General features: G+C 37.5%; 2 protein-coding genes across 2 annotated transcripts in view; one reads left to right on the plus strand and one right to left on the minus strand.

The window, feature by feature from the left end:
- The first annotated feature begins 495 nt into the window (after positions 1-495).
- On the plus strand, positions 496-5,710 carry LOC127856115 (uncharacterized). Its single transcript, XM_052392109.1, has 4 exons — positions 496-889; positions 1,482-1,633; positions 3,784-4,799; positions 5,199-5,710. Exons 1-4 carry the CDS (start codon positions 716-718, stop codon positions 5,603-5,605), a joined length of 1,749 nt encoding a protein of 582 aa, XP_052248069.1. The 5' UTR covers positions 496-715; the 3' UTR covers positions 5,606-5,710.
- Positions 5,711-6,556: 846 nt separating this feature from the next.
- Positions 6,557-21,663, minus strand: part of LOC127855180 (cation-dependent mannose-6-phosphate receptor-like) — a 46,877-nt gene continuing 31,770 nt past the window's right edge. Inside the window, exons 6-7 of the mRNA XM_052390590.1 lie at positions 15,569-15,695; positions 6,557-13,955 (exon numbers count right to left, since the gene is read on the minus strand). Coding sequence (XP_052246550.1) covers positions 13,896-13,955; positions 15,569-15,695 — 187 coding nt within the window. The 3' untranslated portion in view covers positions 6,557-13,895. The remainder of the gene's footprint in view (positions 13,956-15,568; positions 15,696-21,663) is intronic.

Genomic DNA, 21,663 nt, shown 5'->3' on the forward strand with positions numbered 1-21,663 from the left:
ACCATTTAGGCGTCAAACCAAACCTAGGTGTCTATTCATTGTCAAAAGATCATCGAGCATGTTAGAATATTCAGCATAATGCTTTGAAGGACTCCAACATATTGAAGTCAAAATATTTGTTTACGACTTTAAGTTGTTCGAGTAATTAATTCGAAGAAGAAATACTTTGTTCACAAAATGGATAAACGTACACAATTAACGACGGTTTGGTGTGTAATTAACTGGTTCTTAAAAAGTTGTACGTTGAGTGTTAACATTATTGGCTTATTACCATATTAATTTAAAATACAAACCAATATTCAATATAGGCATAGCTTATTCAAAGTCAATCAACGGCGAAATAAATATCTTACAAACGGGAAAGACATACACGAAACCATTTAGAACTAAGTAATTCTACCCGTAGCCATAACGCATTGTTCTAAAATATAACGTTTACAAGTTAGTCGAATTCCTCAATTACGTGTGGCGTTGAATGCAAATCGATTCGGAAAAATCTTAACCACAGACCACCATGTTAAATAGGATTTTATCGGGAATATTCGTTAAGAACTCTAAAATTAAGATTTAAAAAAATAAAATACATACGTAGCTCTTGAAAAAAATGTTATTAAATGGTGTTAAAATGCCTGGCATGACCAGCAAGTCAACTCAATAAGCGCATAGAAATTCGGTGCAACTATTAGCAAATATCTGGAGTTCTTCACGCACAAGTATGACGTCACCACGCGCGCTGCTGTGCACGAGCTGTCTCCGAAAGTCCGCAGACGTCAATGCGAGCGGCGAGGTTGTTAAGTACTGCATACAGTGCAGCGAGAACCTGTGCAAGCCCTGCCTCAAGGAACACATTCGGTACGGCAGCGGCTCGGGAACGAGACACACATTCCTGGTAGGTAGAATACCCTGTTTTTCAGAAGCTTAGATAATTGGTATTCAAACAAGCGTACTAAAATAGTTGGATACATTGGATTAGTAGCGTACAGGATGTCGTTTTTTACCACTTTAATTGATTAAAACTAACGCCGCCTTAGCCCGCCTATTAATTATATCGTGCTTTTGGCGCTGTGTCTGTTTGTATTACAGGGCGTGCCATATCCAATTGTAGCGCTCTTAACTGCGACTTAGCAATCGTCGTGTTTTAATTCATTGTCTTACTATGTGCCGTGCTGCGTGACGTTGCATTAGTCCACTGCATCGCATTATATTATCTCGTACCGTACACTTTCGAAACAAAGTCTCCTACGTTTACCCATGGATTGTATCATATCCTTTGGCACGTATCTCACTTTATCGCACCGTTCTATATGTATCCTGCTGAATCAACTGGTTCAGCCATATGAGTCTTATTCTGTGAAAACAGGACTTGATGCATGGGAGTATAGCGTCGTCCCCGATCAGCCTGTGCGGTCTGCACAGGCTAATCTGTGTCGAAACTATTAGCACATTCGAGTTTTCACAGAACGCTACTAATATTTGTCCAGAACAAGGACGAGATGCCACCCTGGCTTATTTGGACTGATGGCGCGCAGGGCGGCTCGCAGAAGTGTTCCCGGCACCCGGACAATGACATGGACGTCTACTGTCCGGCCCACCACGTGATCACATGCGGCGCGTGCATCGTGCTGGAACACGAGTGGGTAGAGCAGTTATTCAGACTAAAATTTGCTTCAAGGCACTTGTTCACAGATATTCGTATTTTTTACAAATGTTATTAAATATGTTTACTCAGAAATCTATATTGTTTTATATAGTCTTAGCTTATTAAAATAGAAAGAAGAATAGTTTACCAAAAATATAACCGTCCCGGGATTCAAAGCCGGGTGGTCTTGAAGCAAAAGCCTGTGCGCTACCACTGCGACACGGAGCCTTTCATGATGCTTGGCAAACAATAACAGCTATACTCGACGTATTTTCCAAATAACAGATGAAAAACGTTATACACGCATTATTATTTTACCGATTTCGAATAAATTGAGCGATATCCGTTAATGAACCATAATTTTTGTATTATGTTTCTTTATCATTAGCATTACCTGTATTTCGCATGTTTAAACATTATGAATGCATTGTTTTTGAATATATGCCAATTATTTCGAAAATTGAAAGACAACTTTCTAGCATGACTATCGGAATTATCGACTGTAATGGGAGTTGTAGATCACAACCGCCAATACTTAAACTACGATAACTACTTCAATTTCTACTTCTACTACAATTTCTACTACTACTACTACTACTACTACTACTACTACTACTACTACTACTACTACTACTAACTACGACTACTACTACTACTACTACTACTACTACTACTACGACTACTACTACTACTAGACTACTACTACTACTACTACTACACTACTACTACGACTACTACTACTACTACTACTTACTACTACTACTACTACTACTACTACTATACTACTACTACTACTTCGACTACTACTACTACTACTACTACTACACTACTACGACGAAGACTAATACTACTATAACCATTACTGAAACGCTACTACCACTACTACTACGACTACGACTACACTACTACTACTACTACTACTATTCTACTACCACTACTACTTTCTACTACTACTACTACTACTACTACTACTACTACACTACTACTACTACTACTACTACTACTACTACTACTACTACTACTACGGCTTTCTACTGCTACTACTACTACGACTACGATACTACACTACTACTACTACTACTACTATCCACTACACTACTACTACTACTTCTACTACTACGACTACTAGTACCACTACTATACTCGTACACCTACTACTACTACTACTAATACTGCTACTGCTACTACTACTACTGCTACTACTACTCTGCTGCTGCTGCTGCTGTGCTTGCTGCGCTGCTCTGCTGCTGCTACTACTTCTACTACTACTACTACTACTACTACTACTACTACTACTACTACTACTACTACTACTACTACGACTACTCTACTACTACTACTACTACTACTGCTGCTTCTACTACTACTACTAAGACTACTACTATAACCATTACTAAAACTTCTACTACTACTACACTACTACTACTACTCTTCGCTGATCTACTACTACGACTACTACTACTACTACGCTACCTACTACTACTCACTACTACTACTACTACTACTACTACTACTACTACTACTACTACTACTACTACTACTACGTACTACTACTTCTACTAACTACTACTACTACTGCTACTACTGCTACTACTACTACTACGACTACTACTACTACTACTTCTACTACTACTACTACTAACTACTACTACGACTACTACTACTACTCTACTACTATAACTACTACTACTACTACGACTACTACTACCTACTACACTACTACTACTACGACTACTGACTACTACTACCTTCTCTACTAACGACTACTACTACTACTATTCTGCTACTACTACTACTACGTCTACTACGACTACTACTACTACTACTACTACTACTACGACTTTTACTACTACTACTATACGACTACGACTACAACTACTACGACTACTACTACTACTACTACGCTACTACTACTTTACTACTACTACTTACTACTACTACTACTACTACTACTACTACTACTACTACTACTACTACACTACTACTACTACTACTACTACTACTACTACTACTTCTACTACTACTACTACTACTTTCTCCAAATGCATGCATGAGAGATTATAGTGATCTTTGCAGTATAATATTTCCATATGGAATGGTTTAGGTGTGTGGAATGTGAAACAAATTGTGGTTCCCTCTTTCAGTTCTTGCGAAAATGTCATTGATACCACCGATGATTTAGACGAAGAGGCTGCAGCTAAGGCAAAAAAGAATCTACAACAACTAGCCAATGACACTGTAACAGAGATGAGCCGATTGATAGATGCGAAAAAGAAAACACAAGCGAAGCATAGAAAGAACGTCGCTGACGCCCTGATGAATGTCCGAGAATTCCGACAGTATGTCGATACCATTCTAGATAAACTAGAAAAGACCACAACGGATCAGATTAATTCCTTTTGTATCGAGAATGATGACAAAATAGAACAACAACTAAGGAAGTTAGAGAAACAGGCATTGCTTCTACATTTTGGGACGAAAAATCTGAAAGAAGCCAGCGAGAGAGATACATCTCTCCAAGATATGATAAATGTGTATTATAGTAGAAAAGTTGTGGATGAAAGTAAGACGCTTTGTCAGGAGTTGCGAGCGACATCAGGTGACGATGCGCGCACTTTTCGGATCGCACCATCTATTAAGCAATACTTTGAGAATCTAAAGTCACTCGGGGAGTTAGTAAAAATACACACAACAACAGGCGTGAAAACAAAACTCGAGCGTCAAGTGTTAAATTACGACTCCAGCTCAGATGACGTGGGCATACTGGCACCGACGCCGATGCATTCAGGTAAAATTTACGTGAGCGACTCGGAAAACAAAAATGTCAAAGTGATAGATGATAGCGGGTCCATTTTGAACACCATCTCATTCCAGTCAATTTTCGAGGAAAATATCGAACCGCCTAAGACCAGTTTGCTTTATGAACCTCACTCTATATGCCGAGTAGATGAAGAAAGGATTCTAGTGTCATTTGAACAAGACAAGCTCGTAGGAGTTGTAACCTTAGTGAATGACACATCCAGGGTTTCCGTAATTCACGTGGGGGAGGTGTGCAGGGGGGTCTGCTATAACTCCCTCTACGACGAACTGTACGTCTGCTGTGGAGGGGGAAGTTTGCTGGACGAGGGGTTAGGCCAGCTCAAGGTGTTTAAATTAACAGGTAAACGTGAATTATCAATGTATTCATTTATTGGATGCGGAACTCTTTTAAGGCAAGTCGACGCGTGTACGTCAATATATATATACGTTAAATATCACTGTATTGAGTTCACTGTAGATTGCTCTTCTTGTAATCAATGCCTTAAGTGCAATATTTACATTACTTAGTATTATCAATTTTTATCGTGATTATTCTACAAATATACTGATATAATCGTTTTAGATTCTTTGTTTGGCTGAGTGATATGGTTTTAAAAGGAATAATCGCTTTTTGTAGTAAATAAACTCGACACCAGTATACATTCGCGTCGAGTCTTTAAATGAGTTAAGATTTAAAATAATTCAATTCACACTTATAAGCTTCATTTGTATACGTAAGCGCGTATCAGAAACTTTGCAGGAGATCTTCTGAGAACTGTGAAAACCGCTCCCCCTGACAAGAAACCCGTGTTTTCGCGACCGGTGGCAGTCGCGTGCAGCAACGATGGTTCAACTGTATTCGTCTCTGACGTGCATAAAGGAATTGTGGTTCTAAACCGAAAAGGGAAGCAACTCTCGTTATTCACTGCACGAGAACTCGATCAACCACGTGGTATATGCGTCGACGTCAACGATAATTTGATCGTCTGTGGACATGGCTCTAACAATATTATCAAGGTCTCGCGGAATCTCGACGCTTATGAAGTCATTGTTCGCGAGTCAGACGGTCTCTCAAGTCCACAGTGCGTCTGCTTCGTGCCCTGCAGATCCAAACTTCTGATCACCATGAGTAACTCTAAGGAACTTCTGTACGTGACGTATTTATAGACTCGCTAGGGATTGGACCGATCTATCAAAAACTTTAAGGGTGTATTGTTTGTGGAATGTACTTCATGAATATTCGTGAAAATAAAGCACTTTTTTGCTGCATTGTGCTCCGAAAATAAAATCCCTTCAAGATCGCATTCCTTCTTTGTTTCACAACTTAAGGCGATATAAATGTACCAAAAATACTCAGATGCGCATATGTACATGCTTGTATTCTGAATGTATGTGTGATGTGTGCTTATGTATATGTTTGTACACTTGCATCACTCTGGCAGCCATTATTTTCGAGGTGCGTGTGGCACAAGTCCAACTATACCATTTATTTATTTCGCTAAAAACGGACGCATACTAAGATTACGTCGAAAATAATGCATCAATAGTAAATAGGTAGACATTTTTAAAAACGTAATTTTGCTAAAAGGGCCATACCTCAGGTCCAGTTCTGTCCAAAAACTGAACCAAACCAAACCAAAATAAAGATACGCATGTTCACGTGCTAAAACTCGTCATCTTTTTCATCGCTCAATCGGTTACATTTTGACACACAAATCCAGGGTCGGACAGGGGAAATCTATATGACCTCCATCCCTTAAAGATTTTGCATACACATTCTTCTTATATTATCATAAATGCACTGCACACATAATTAATTTATGTGATAGATTGTCTAAACAAACGTTTCTTCAAAACAAAAACAGTCGAAACCCGATGGCTCGAACTCGCCGGGACCGACAACAAAAGTTCGAGCCATATGCAATTCGAACCAACCGCAAATTTGAGCCACGCAAGTTCGAGCCATCGAGTTTCGACTAGTTACTTTGCACAGAAACTTAATAAATGTATCAGTCTGCAATAGAACGTTTTATAATATGGTTTTACATGATCGCAGATGTACCGATACTTCGAGATCTAAAGATCCCTTTAATATCAATACCTTCAGACACAGACGCATTTGCAGTGTATACACTTTATTCTGATTATAAGCAACAATGACAGCAAACATGAAATGTAAAGTTAACTGACACCAAAACTGGCTGAGTTATATACATGTATATAGAGCTATTGCCAGATAAAACGCATGTTATTTAAATTTATATAACTAGGAATTCATAACATAAATTGTTTCAATTACTTAAAAAAAAAGTTGTCATTTTACTAAGAGCATAGCATTTATGTCAGATTTATCTAACGCTCCATTACAGATCAGTATTGACATCAGTGGTTGCATGGGGAAATCCATCTTCACCCGCAATTGTCTGCATAAAACTTTTGTTGTTGTTATATCTATGTTAACCCTTTCAGTGCTGGAACTGACTTTTAAAGGCCTTTGCACAAAACGTGGCGCCTCATCGGGATCCAAACTGTTTGCTATTAAAGTATTATTTGAAAAAAAATCAAAGAAAAAGCTAACTTTAGAAATTCAGCAGACGACATTTTAGCAGACGACAAATTTCCAAGCATGCAAAGGGTTAAAAGAAGATGCATTACAGTGTTGTTAAACACTATGCACAATGGATAAAAAAAGAATTCATAGTAAAACTTATGGTTTGTCATTAATACAGGTTTTCCTCTTTTTATCAAGTTAAATTTCAGGAATGACTGTTTAGTTTTTAATCTGCAAAATACAAAAGCACAATTAAAGGTACATTAAATATCAAAATTTAAATACGACCTTAACAACTTTAGTATTACAAACTATACGTATTCAGCATTTTTAAACAAAAACACAAACAAAAACACAATATTTTTTAAAATACATAGTAAACAGTAACTGATGCGAACAGTAATATTGCCAGAAATAATATTACAAGTCTTACTTTTAATGGAGAAGACAGAAGAATCTTTTTTGTTCTTTGAAGCTACAACAATAGCAATTATACCAACCTTAACTATGTGTTGATAGTCTTTCCTTTAACAAGAATAAAGCAATTAGTTACATTTAGTATCACTGTTTAAATATCTTATGCATACGGTTTCAATATTGAAACAATATTTGTGAACTCATTAATTGAGAAGTGGTGTAAGACCATCCATTCATAAGGGTACATTTCCTTTAGTTAATTACAAATCAAATTAGAAAGTGTCTATGATATTTGCAGTACGTAAGAAAACGCCATTAGATGTGACTTGGACACGTTCCCCCTGAAACTATGTTTGGATACAAACAAAGGGCATATTATTTGCACTGATTTTTGACGACGTCTATGAGTGTCCATACTATTTGGACAAGTACACAGCTATCTACTGTGACATATAAGTAATGTTCTGAGAAAACTGGGCATAATGCATGTGCATAAAGTGTCAGGCTAATCAGGGAAGACACTTTCCGCTTTTATGACATTTTTTGTTTAAATGAAGTCTCTTCTTAGCAAAAATCCAATTTAGGCGAAAAGTGTCGTCCCTGATTAGCCTGTGCACAGGCTAATCTGGGACGACACTATACGCACATGCATTATGCCCAGTTTTCTCAGAACGTGACTCGTATTGTTATTTTGAACAAATATGTTGGGTATTTGTAAATCATGTGACAATGTACATACAGCTGAACTTACCCTTGGAAATAACTCAAATGTGGTAAAGAGTACTACCTACAACATTTACATCACAAAGTTGGTCTACAAGACGGTTAATATATGAACAGATTATATACAAGCTAATAGTATAATAAATAATAAATACTGAAAGTCCCTCAACCATAAGCACTTGTATATCATGAACAATACTGATGAAGTACAATAACTGTTCATTTGCATAAAGGTTTCACCCATTAACCGTATAGCGATATAAGCTACTTGCATAATGAGACTGCTTCCTGGGTAAAACTATTAAGGTTTAACACTAAAACAAATATTCTCATGCTGAATAAACATCTTGTCTTCTTGTCTGCTAAACAATGAATGCAGATGCATTTCTTTCTTTCTTAACAACAACAAGAGGCCCATGAGGGCCTGAATCACTCTACTGCTATAAACACTGTGCAAGTTTGGAAAGAATAAGATGGAAACTGTGTACTTAATCGCGCAAACAAGGATAATTTTCTCAAATTCAAGGGGAGATTATTGTGTACTTATTTCTCCGATACTGCTCATATTCAATAGGGTTTAAGTCCTCATTGGTATAAAGATACTGTGCAAATTTGGAAATAGTTGGATGAAAACTGTGGAATTAATTGCGTAAACAAGCGGGATTTCAAAATTTTCTCATATTCAAGGGGAAGTCATTCTGGACTTATTGCTTCGATATTGCTCTTTTTATACAAGGGTTTGAGTCCTCATTGATACAAAGACACTGTGCAAGTTTGCCAAGAATTGGATGAAAATTATGGACTTTATCACATAAAAAAATTGAATTTTCAAAGGGAGATAATTCTGGACTTATAACTCTGATATTGCTCATTTTCATTAGGGTTTGACTCATCATTCAGATAAAGACACTGAACAAGTTTGAAAAGAACCGGATGAAAACTGTGGACTTTATCGCGTAAACAAGAAAAAGTCTAATGCACGGACGGACGACGGAAACCACGCCATGACATAAGCTCTTCAGGCCTTTGGCCAGAAGAGCTAACAAAACGAACCAGTTGTGAAACAATGCTATAATAAATTGGTACATACACAAAATTAACATGTAAGTCTACAAATATATATTGCATAAAATAACATAAACATATTGAATGCAAAGTCCCCTCTTGTCCTGAATAAATTGCTTCAGAAACTAGAAATGGCGCGGCAGAGGCCGACGCGTATCCCCACGCCGCATGTTTGACCCAGGGGCGCCCCATGGTTGGTAATGGGTCCATGCATAGTTGAGATTGACCGTATTGTCATATGAAAAGTTCAGTATCAATTAGAAGTGAATCGGTGTAGAAATGAAGAAATTATAGTAAAAGACAATTTTGGGTGGGTGTGGCCTATTTAAGGTGGAGCGACCCAGGGTTGGTAAAGGGGCCATACATAGTTGAGATTGACCGCATTGTCATAAGAGATGTTCAGTATCAATTTGAAGTGAATCAGTGTAGAAATGAAGAAATTATAGTAAAAGGCAATTTTGGGTGGGCATGGCCTATATGGGCGGGGAGCCCCAGGGTTGGTAATGGCGCCATGCATAGCTGAGATTAACTGTATTGTCATAAGAGAGGTTCAGTATCAATTTGAAGTGAATCGGTGTAGAAATGAAGAAATTATAGTAAAAGGCAATTTTGGGTGGGCGTGGCCTATGTGGGTGTGGCCTATTATGGGCGGGCGTCCCAGGGTTGGTAATGGGGCCATACATAGTCGAGATTGACCGTATTGTCATAAGAGAAGTTCAGTATCAATTAGAAGTGAATCGGTGTAGAAATGAAGAAATAATAGTAAAAGACAATTTTGGGTGGGAGTGGCCTATTATGGGCGGGGCGTCCCAGGGCTGGTAATCGGGCCTTACATAGGTGAGATTGACCGTATTGTCATAAGAGATGTTCAGTATCAATTTGAAGTAAATCGGTGTAGAAATGAAGAAATTATAGTAAAAGGCAATTATGTGTGGGCGTGGCCTATGTGGGCGGGGCGCCCCAGGGTTGGTAAAGGCGCCATGCATAGTGGAGATTGATCGTATTGTCATAAAAGAGGTTCAGTATCAATTTAAAGTGAATCTGTGTAGAAATGAAGAAATTATAGTAAAAGGCAATTTTGGGTGGGCGTGGCCTATGTGGGCGGGGCGCCCCAGGGTTGGTTATGGGACCATGCATAGTTGAGATTAACTGTATTGTCATAAGAGAGGTTCAGTATGAATTTGAAGTGAATCGGCGTAAAATGAAGAAATTATAGTAAAAGGCAATTTTAGGTGGGCGTGGCCTATGTGGGCGTGGCCTATGTGGGCGGGGCGCCCCAGGTTTGGTAATGGGGCCATGCATAGCTGAGATTGACTGTACTGTCATAAGAGAGGTTCAGTATCAATTTGAAGTAAATCGGTGTAGAAATGAAGAAATTATAGTAAAAGGCAATTATGTGTGGGCGTGGCCTATGTGGGAGGGGCGCCCCAGGGTTGGTAAAGGCGCCATGCATAGTGGAGATTGACCGTATTGTCATAAAAGAGGTTCAGTATCAATTTAAAGTGAATCTGTGCAGAAATGAAGAAATTATAGTAAAAGGCAATTTTGGGACGGCGTGGCCTATGTGGGCGGGGCGCCCCAGGGTTGGTTATGGGACCATGCATAGTTGAGATTAACTGTATTGTCATAAGAGAGGTTCAGTATGAATTTGAAGTGAATCAGCGTAAAATGAAGAAATTATAGTAAAAGGCAATTTTAGGTGGGCGTGGCCTATGTGGGCGTGGCCTATGTGGGCGGGGCGCCCCAGGGTTGGTAATGGGGCCATGCATAGCTGAGATTGACTGTATTGTCATAAGAGAGGTTCAGTATCAATTTGAAGTGAATTGGTGTAGAAATGAAGAAATTATAATAAATGGCAATTTTGGGTGGGTGTGGCCTATGTGGGCGGGATGCCCTAGGGTTGGTAATGGGGCCATGCATAGCTGAGATTGACCGTATTGTCATAAGAGAGGTTCAGTATCAATTTAAAGTGAATCGGTGTAGAATTGAAGAAATTATAGTAAAAGGCAATTTTGGGTGGGCGTGGCCTATGTGGCCGGGGCGCCCAAGGGTTGGAAAGGGGCCATGCATAGTTGAGATTGACCTTATTATCATAAGAGAGGCTCAGTATCAATTTGAAGTAAATCGGTGCAGAAATGAAGAAGTTAATGTAAAATAACATAAAAAAATGAGTGAAAATCTCTGACCCGGCCCCGCCCCAACCCCCATAACTTTTGACCCAGGGGTCAGATAAAAATTCCGTCACTGTCACCGTCGCACATATGCTCATAGCTACCATGTATGTTAGTTTCAATGTTCTAGTGCTAATAGTGTAGGAAGAGCAGGTGGCCAGCACGGACGGCCGGACGCACATCAAAACAATATCCCCACTTTTTCTCCAAAAAACGTGGGGATAATTAAATGAAAAATGTCATTTTGACAATTTTTATATTATCTTTATTAAGCATACGTTAAGCGAAAATTTCAGTACATCACTAAATATCATTTTCTATATCTTTTCAATTTAGCTCACAGTGGGCTGGTATACCAAATTATAATATTGTTATCCAATATTTTAGTTTACTGTGTGCATTCCTAACTAAACTATTTTGCTGAAAATCTATACTGAATTTCTCACAAATAAAATACAATAGCCATTTGGTGAAAAGAACAAACATATTCAAGTTGGTGTGCTTAGATTGTACATTGAATAAATGCAATGGTATGAGTTACATAAAATACAGGAAATTATTTTGACATTTTTCATATTAAAATTGTTATTGTATGGCTACATTAGATGTTATAATCAGATTCAATTAAGTCACCACTGCAAACAACCATTAAGACAATCAAACCAATCAGCATACACTGATGATCATTTTTATGTTAGTGAAACATAAACCGGAGATTCTTTTCAATCTTGTAAATTATTCACCGTTCATCATGTTTAATTTAGATAGTGTAATTTATACCAAATGAGCAACACATTCAAAATTGTACATTAAAGATAAAATTGAAGATACTTTACAGGGAAAAAGGAAATAAGTCTTTAACAGATCATGTTTTGTGGAGAAAAAATATGTTAATGTATCAGATTCACTATGCAAAATAAGACATACATGTATATTAAACAATTGACAAGAGGGCTGTTGTTTAAATACATCCCTTGAAATGGAGAAATACTAAATATGTCTAGTTATGCCACTTTAAGCTTTAAAAGTATAGGCTACAGTTTAATTAACTTTCAACAACTTATTTAACCTGCCAAACAAAAGTTGCATACATGGTCTTCACTAATGCTCATTTACAAAATAAAATTATGGCTTAATAAAATGCAAAATATAAAACTGTAAATATTAGTTGATAGTGCAACAACCTAAGAATACACATCAGCTGTTTATATATAAAAATACACAAATATAAGTACATGCATCAGCTTATTAGTGTACAAATACTGAATAGCCATTTTAACTCAAATCAGTAAAAACAATTTACACATGCAATAACCAAGTATCAGATCATTTTGAAAATTACAAAACTGCTATAATAAATATTGAAACAATATACAAACACATGCAATGTATGTAATCTCTTGACAAGTCATTATAGCATCCAAATGACATTCTACCACACCGGTACCGGTACTGTATATGAGCCTTCAACTGGGTTTCCTGCATGTTGTAAAGTGTCGTCTCAGATAATCATGCTCAGTCTGGACAGGCTTATCAGAGCGGACACTTTCTGCCTTGACTGACTGATCATGCTCAGTCTGGACAGGCTTATCAGAGCGGACACTTTCTGCCTTGACTGACTGATCATGCTCAGTCTGGACAGGCTTATCAGAGCGGACACTTTCTGCCTTGACTGACTGATCATGCTCAGTCTGGACAGGCTTATCAGAGCGGACACTTTCTGCCTTGACTGACTGATCATGCTCAGTCTGGACAGGCTTATCAGAGCGGACACTTTCTGCCTTGACTGACTGTTTAGAGGAGACTTTATTGAAACAATTCCATAAAAGCCAAATGTGTTGTCTCTGATAAGCATGTGCAGACTTCACAGGCTTATCTGGGAGACACTTTATGCACACACAATAAGCCCAGTTTTCCCAGAGCTGCATATGACTCATTTATTTGTTTACTTTTCTTTTGATATAAATATTAAATTGAATTTGAATTTTTCAATGTTTTAAAAACAGTATCAGATTTGTTGAATGCCTTGAATGGGGAATAACCAAAGATATCCATGAAATACATGTATTTGTACCAAATAACAGAGATATTGATAACAATGCCTTATTGTGTCTATGACATACTGGTTAATTAGGAATGGTTATTTTAAAGCAATTTTGAAATTGTACACTTTTAAAGCAAATTTGAAATTGTACACATGCTTTACATATAGTATTATTGTTTAAATTGATGTATGACTCACATTTGAGTTGTGTAAATGTTCAAGTTGTGTAAATTTTATATTTGAAAGTAACAATGAGATTATTAAACAAAATGCCACAAGAGTTTACAAAACAATATTCAAATCCCACAAAAGGTCACACATGAACCTTTCGAGTTGTTGCAGGATCCAGATTCGGACGGACACACAGACACATTTACTGTCCCTTAAGAAGACAACAAAAATCACTGCTAAGACACTTCTTAAATGCCAAATGCTAATTATAATGAACACCCAGACAGTATATTTGATGTTATGTAGAGTAGATGATCAGATCTTGGCGTAGCTCGTGTCTGCCTTGCATCCACTACAGGTGAAGGCTACCCCTTCCTGTAACAGCACAAAACATAACGGTTCAATGAATTATTTGGATTAAGATTTGCAGCACCTATGATTGAAAATTTATATATTATCAATAATCATGGGCCACAGGTGCATAACAATTCGTACCCTAATATAACACAACAAAGCACTATACTATATGCATTGAGAATCAAAATATAACATGATATAAAGATTTCTCTTTTAATTTTAAAATGTATTAACCTGAAAACCAATTTGCAGTATAGACCCAATTATGTTTTTGCATTTCCTGGAAACAAGAGTGCCATGATATTGCTGATATTGTAAAGATAAACATTCTGACAACGTTTTATCAAGCACGTGTCAAAAATGTGGCCACTAGTGTTGTAACACGGTTGTTATAAAATTTGACAATGTGACCTAGTTATAACACAGATTTGAACTAGGCCTAAATTATGTAAAGATAAACATCCTCACCAAAATTCATCAAGATTGTGTCAGAAGTGTGGCAACAAGGTTTTTTCTGAGGTTTTACCTTATATTACCTAGTTTGAGACTCATGACCCTGATTCAAGCTGAGACTAGAACATGCCTAGATAAACATATTAACAATTTTCATCAAGATTGAATCATAAATATGGCTTTTAGAGGGGTAATATTGTTTTTCTAAGCTTTACTGTTGATCTTATTTTTGGACCCACAAGAACAAGATTAAAACTCAGCCCAGATATTGTCACGATAAAGTTAAACATTCTGAACTTCTGACCAAGTTTCATCAAGATATAGTAATAATTGTGGTCTCTTAAGTGGTAACAATGTTTTTATAAGATTTTACTTGGTAATCTAGTTTGTGAACACTTCTGACCAAGATCTTAATTAAACCAAGATATTTGCTAGACAATCATTCTATTATAACCAAGTTTCATCAAGATCAGAGGCCTCTAGAGAGGTAACAAGTTAATAGTTGATGAAGCACACCACATGGCATAAGATTATATGAATAGCTCATCTTGACAACTCAGTGCTCAATGGAGCTAAAAAAATCATGGGAAAATCATATTTTGATTATTCTGGTGTATGTAGGGCATGTATGCATCTTGCCATGGCCTCTGTATTATGATAGTGGACTTTTCATTCAAAATATATTAACTCTTTCCCACATAAGAAGCAAAGTAAAAATGGCTTTCGCAACCAGCATAAAACTAGAACAAGTTGCAAGTAACTCGCAGTCTGCTCAAGTTTTTGCTTCTCATCAGCATCTAAGGGTTGGAAATGAAGCCTTTAAAACTTGAATCTAGTAAGAAAGGTATTAAATGAAATTTAACTTTAAATTTGTTTTGGACTAAAAATGTGTCAAAATACGCATCTAAGTGGTAAACGGTTAACTCTTTCAGTGCTGGAACCGAATTTTGAAAGCCTTTGCAAACAGTTTGGATCCAGATGAGACGCCACAGAACCTGGCGTCTTATCAGGATCCAAAAGGTTTGCTATTTTGATAGTATTCTTTGAAAAAAATCGAAGAAAATGCTAATTTTAGAAATTCTGCAGACGACATTTTAGCAGACAACAAATTTCCCAGCATGCAAAGGGTTAAAGAAATATAAGGATACCCAGCAAAACCAACAAACCCTTCTCCATACCTTTATAAGGCCAGGGAGTGATGACCAGAACCCATAGTTGGGAATCACTTCCGTTCCAACAGCTCCACGCCCAAACTTCATGAATAACATGCCCGCAACAAAGTACACAAACAGGAAGACGAAAAACCTGTAAAAAACAGGTTACAACACTGTAATCAGCCAATTACTAACTATTCACCTATATCAATTTATCATATGTTTTATTATGTGGTTTCTGTGCAAGCAATAGCCGTTTTAGAATCTGCAGTAAATTTACATATATCAGTACATACAGCATATCCCATGTGCACCATGCAATGCTGGCATATAGTCTCTTTGTGACCATTTTTTTTACTGCAAATTGCTATCTGATCCTGCAATAGAGGTTAACATGTGACTGACACTTTTTTAAAATTATTTATTTTTCAATAGACTATAAATGTCTGCCTTGAATTTCTAAAAAGTTGGAAATAAATATATATCAATTAATATATACTTTTCAGTGGAATATACAATATTGTTTGGGAAAGAAAATTCAATTCAGTGAAAAGTACACGAAAATATACTCTTCACTGATACGAAATTAGCAGAATGGGAATATTTTAACATTAATTTCATAGGTCTACCAGAGCAAGTCACTTTTCCTGACAAATGAAAACAAGAGCACCGCATAACGGGTGCCAACGCTCTGCTGCGGGTGCAGTTTTGAAATAAATGAAAGCTTGACTTATGGGATTGTTTACCCTCGGGACTTCGGTTAAAAACCATTGCCTGAGCACACTGCTTAACATAAAACTTTGGATAAAAAGGTCGAAAACGGCCATAAAATGGACAGCCCGATTTTACTGGGCTGTACCATTGATATAAATAGAAAACTTTGCAGTGTTGGTGCGGTGCCTTAATAAAAATCTATTGGTTTAAAAATATCTATACTTATTTAAGAAGCGTTATAAGAAAAACGCAGTACTTTACACTGGCTGGGCCTAACGCTGTTAAAAAGCGGCGTTTTTATTGGATGATACACTTTTAAAACGATGGCGTTGATTGGCCGAAATTTCTTATTTAGGATTACAAGTAAGTCAATCCGTTTATAAATAGAATTTTCCCTCGGCGGACGTTGCACTTTAACAAAAAGTAAACAATAATAGTTTATATGCAGAAAATATAAATGAAAGAAAAGGATGAATAAATCCAAAAGAACTTGGACTTGTTTTATAGTTATAAATTACTATGTTTATGTTATGTTACTGTACTTCTTATTATTTATTATTATTTATATGATGTTGTTATTGTATGTTATTGTTTGTTTTGTTTTTTAAGGAGGAGAGAGAGAAAGAATAGCCCAATTTTTATAAGTAAAGATGGTGAAAACACACATACTGTTGTATGTGGCATCATCATTACTAGACCCACTGTTCAGTATATACTGCAATGGGTTTGTTGGAGTCTTTAGACTTTGTGATCTGTGTTTTAAATGTTAGAATCCAAATAGGATTATTTTAATATAATGCTTATAGAAAAAGGAATACACAGATGTGTAATATGTTTGAGAAACAAAATAATAATACTTGAGGGTTTTCCAGATCACAAAGTGGTTGAACATTGCCACTATATATTTACATACATAGTCAAGTACCATTATTATGTGTATATTTAAGGTTTAAACGAAATGCCACACAACAAGATCTAATCGTTGGAGAGATATGTTTATCTATGAACATTAATTAGTAGGGATGCCAGAGCCTGATTTAACAGCTCTCAAATGTAAGGTGAATTTGCATGTGTACATGCAATTATATGAAACAGAAAGGAAAAAAGACAATATATAATAACACATAGGGAGTATAACTCTCAAATATATATTAATGTTGCAATTGAGTATTGAGTTATTAAAAATGTAATGTGTATAAGTTTATGTATGTGGCTCAATGTTAAACACTTGCAGACAGGGAATATAGCCGTAATGCTCCAACATAAGACCCTGTCTGTAAGGAACTTAAGGAGGATTGGTCTATGGAGAAGAGAAGTTCCCCCAGAGTGGCATTAAAACAATATTTAAAAGTGAGTTTGGTAAAAAAAACCTTATATGTTAAGGGTAATGACTTACGTGTCTCCAAACAGTCACCTTTATAGGGCCACATAAAAATTAAAGGTAAGACAATGTGCTTTACAGTTAAAAGTGAGACAAAAACAACTAAATTTGTACAAAAGGTACATTATTTACAATATTTACAGAACTATATGCATTTATATATTTAAAATACATGTTGCCACCCTGGAGGGTTGAAAGAAGAAGAGATTTTTGGAAGTGTAGGCCGATGTGAGTGGGGGAAAAAGAGCCAGCAGGGGTGATGTCACTCAGTTGAACTAAGGGAGGTAATTGTGGGGATGGAGTCTACAATGGTTTTTTCCCCTGGACCAGAGGGAGTGCACGGTAAATGGAAAATGGTTTGTATACAATTGAAGGAGAATTATAAAAAAGTATTATGTAAAATGGTAAAAAGACAAAATATTACCTAGATGCATTAAAACAAACCAAAAAGCTCTAATCCAACCAATATTATTTATATATTGGTGATAACAATGGAGGAAATAGTACTAAAGTACCTTGTATGGTATGTAAAATGGCAATTAAACAGAAAAACCGAGGCCATTTGCTATATAAAATAGCAATTTAATATAAAATTAAGGAAATTTGCTATAAAAAATAGCAATTTTAACATGAATTAGTGCAATACAGAGTAAAATGGTTGCTATGGTGTAGGAATAGCAGTATTGAGAAAAAAATTAAGGCAATTTGCTATATAAGATAGCAGTTTTACACAAAAATAAGGAAATTTGCTACACAAAATAGCAGTTATAACAAGATTTAATGTACTACAAGGTACAAAATTAGCAGTATCAACAAAGTTGACAATACTTTGTCCTGGATAGGGCTAGATAAGTGTTTATCATGGTATAAGGCCCTGCACCGTGCACTCCAGTCCGACATGGTTCTTCGAGTTTGAAGGGGAAAGGGTGGGGTGTCAAAGGGGAAGAGAGGGGGTGCAATGCAGCCAACAATCCCAGGTTACTGGACAGCCTCGTCCTTTCTTGTAGTAAGAAATGCCATAAAATATGATTATATTAAAAAACTGAAAAATGTAAATGGTGGACTAACGTCATACTCTCATAAAAAATGTATTAAAATAAAGAAGACCACGTCAATGCCATTGGCCTGATTTAGAAAGGGCGGGGTAGAACAATAAACCCATTAAAAACTAAAATAAAAGTTGTGTAAAAGAGACACAAATCCAACACAATTATTAGATTACATCAGTTTTGTGCAAAGATTACACAGTTTAAAAAGAAAAACAGTCACAAGACTGAATAATTAGGTGGGTGTTGGCTGCTCTCCCTCCCCCAATGACCTAGATTTTGTCAGTTATCTGACAATCAAGAAGGTATTTGGCGAGGGCAGAGAAGACTGGGCCCCTAGCTGCTCCCTTGGGGTCTAGCACGTTGGAAAGGTTAAAAACTAGTCCATGGGAGTGCAATGCAGCTTTGAGGTGGTCCCTCTGCGCCTTATGGTTAGGACAGTGCAGCAGCATGTGGGGCGCAGTGAGAGGTTCCTGGCACCTAGGACATGCAGGGTCTATACCGAGGACATACTTTCCTGAGCCACTGGATAATAGGGTGGTTCCCATCCTCAGGGGCGTGATGGCTCTGTCAAGCACAATGCTTGCTGAGTATCTGTCAGGCGGCCTGAGGGTTTTCGCAGGTCTGGTAAAAGTAGTAGATCTCAGTAGGTGCCAGGATTTCCTCAGCATCTACGGCCCCCCTCAAGAGGCCCTCTTTGGCCCCCCTGTCGGCCTGCTCATTCCCACTGATGTTGACATGTGCTGGACACCATACTAATGTGACCTTTAAAGATTTATCTAGGCACTGTTGATGAAGTTCCAAAATGCTAGCTAAAATATCAGGCCTAGATCTGCTATTTCTGTTTTTTATGGACTCAAGAGATGACATTGAGTCTGATAAAATAGCAGTTTTAGTAGGTTTATTGACCAATACCCAGCACAAAGAGTATTTAATTGCTAAAAGTTCTGCTGTAAAAATAGAGAGATTGTTGCTGAGCCTGTGCGTTTTGGTAATATTTTTTGAAGGAATTACAAAAGAGTTGGCTACCAAACCAGAGTTAGGGCATTTGGAGCCGTCAGTGTAGATTTTTAGATGCTCAGCATACATATTATCTATAAGAGAAAGAGCATCTGACTTGATGAGTTGTGGCAAGTCAGTTTTTGTTATTTTATTAGAGAGTGATAGGTCAACATCAATGGGTCCAAGCGTCCAGGGGGGGGGTCTTGGAGGGCCTCAGGTCTGCTACATGTACCTTGTCGAGACCGGCATCTTCAACCAGGGTCCTAATACTCGCACCAAAAGGTAGGGCGACATGCTTACGCTTAAGTATTTTCCCCTTGATGAAGGTGCCAGTCCCGACAAGTTTGTTAACGGGGTTTGAACCATGCCGAGACTTAGCCCTGGCCCAGAAATTGAGGGACTGTTGTTTTCTACGCAAGTCAAGAGGTAACACACCGACCTCCTCCTCGAGAAGTGCTCCCGGTGTACAGTTTAGGGCTCTCAGAGCTATCCTTAGGGCCTTGTGTTGAATGGCATCAACCATTTTAAGGGCGTTTGGCTTTGCACATGCATAGATTTCGGCTCCATAATCTAGCTTTGGACGTATAAGGGACTTGTAGAGAGCTAAGAGGCTATTTTTATCTGATCCGAAACCTGTGCCTCTTAACATTCTCATTAAATTTAGGTCCCTTTCGCACCTTTCTGCCAAATATTTGAAGTGGTGAGTAAAAGTTTACTGTTTATCTAGGTACATACCTAGAAATTTCACCACTTTTTCAAAGATAATTTTGGTGCCGCCTAAATTTAAGTCCAAAGAGTGCTGTAATTGGTCGCCAAATAGTACTCCTACTGTTTTGGTTGGAGAAATTTTGAATCCCCATTCAATTGCCCATTTCCATATGGAGTCTAAGCCTGCTTGAGCCCTCTTTTGCAGGCGTAACATGTTAGACCCCTTTAACCAAGTGCCTGAGTCATCGGCAAACTGGGAGATAACCATTCCTGAGTCTTTTACGGCATCAGGTAGACCGTTTACAATGAGGGAGAACAGAGTTGGGGATATTACGGACCCCTGAGGGGTTCCGCAGTCAGTTATGGCTACCTCTGATAACTCCCCATCGACCCTGACCTGGATTTTACGGCCCTCCAGGAAAGCTCTGAGGTAGTGGAAACAGTATCCAGTGATTCCATAGTCAGCTAGCTTTTTTAATATGCCAAAGGTCCATGTTAAATCAAAGGCGGCCTGAAGGTCCAAAAAAATTGCTAATACTGATTGCCCTTGATTTTTTGCAGAAAGAATATCATGTTGTAATCTAGCTAGCTGATCAAGAGTAGATCGCCCCTTCCTAATGCCAGACTGGAAGGGGTTTAGTATATTATTTGATTCCAATAAGTGTTCTAATCTATTTTTGACCATTATTTCTAATAATTTACCTGCATGTGATGTTAAACTTATTGGACGATATGAGTTTGGATCATTTTTGTCTTTACCGGGTTTAGGAATTGGAATCACTGTGGCCTGCTTCCACTCGGGTGGTATCCTGCCTGTCCTATACACCTGATTGAATAGGTTAAGCCAGATTTTCAGAGTTATGGCTGGCATATTTTTAAACATTAAATATGCTATTTTGTCAGGCCCCGTGGCGGTGTTGCTCCTGCTGTTAATGGCACTTAATAATTCTGTAATAGTGAATGGTAAATTGAGAGGCGTGCTGTTATCCCCAGGCTCATTTAAAATATTTTGGTGCTCAGTCTGAAAACGCTTTTGATAATTCAAAGTTTCAACGGGAAGGTTTGAGTCACCGGAGACAGATTGAATTGTCGTACCAAAAATTGAGCCTTTCCCCTTGGGGTAGTGGCAATTTCGCCTTTGTATTTAAGTAGCGGTACAGGGGTGAATGAATATTCTTTAATTCTGTGAATTTTTTGCCAAAAATCCCTAGTATTTTTCTTATTAATGAATCACAGAATTCTTTCCAATTTTGAGTTTTTGCATCCAA

Source organism: Dreissena polymorpha, chromosome 13, assembly GCF_020536995.1.
Source record: "Dreissena polymorpha isolate Duluth1 chromosome 13, UMN_Dpol_1.0, whole genome shotgun sequence".
Lineage (NCBI taxonomy): Eukaryota > Metazoa > Mollusca > Bivalvia > Myida > Dreissenidae > Dreissena > Dreissena polymorpha.

Bases quoted from the DNA above. Each gene is read 5' to 3' on its own strand.
- LOC127856115 (XM_052392109.1), top strand. From the start codon at position 716: ATGACGTCACCACGCGCGCTGCTGTGCACGAGCTGTCTCCGAAAGTCC. The intron at 890-1,481 runs GTAGGTAGAATA...ATATTTGTCCAG, and splicing joins GAACGAGACACACATTCCTG to AACAAGGACGAGATGCCACC. The intron at 1,634-3,783 runs GTGGGTAGAGCA...TCCCTCTTTCAG, and splicing joins TGCATCGTGCTGGAACACGA to TTCTTGCGAAAATGTCATTG.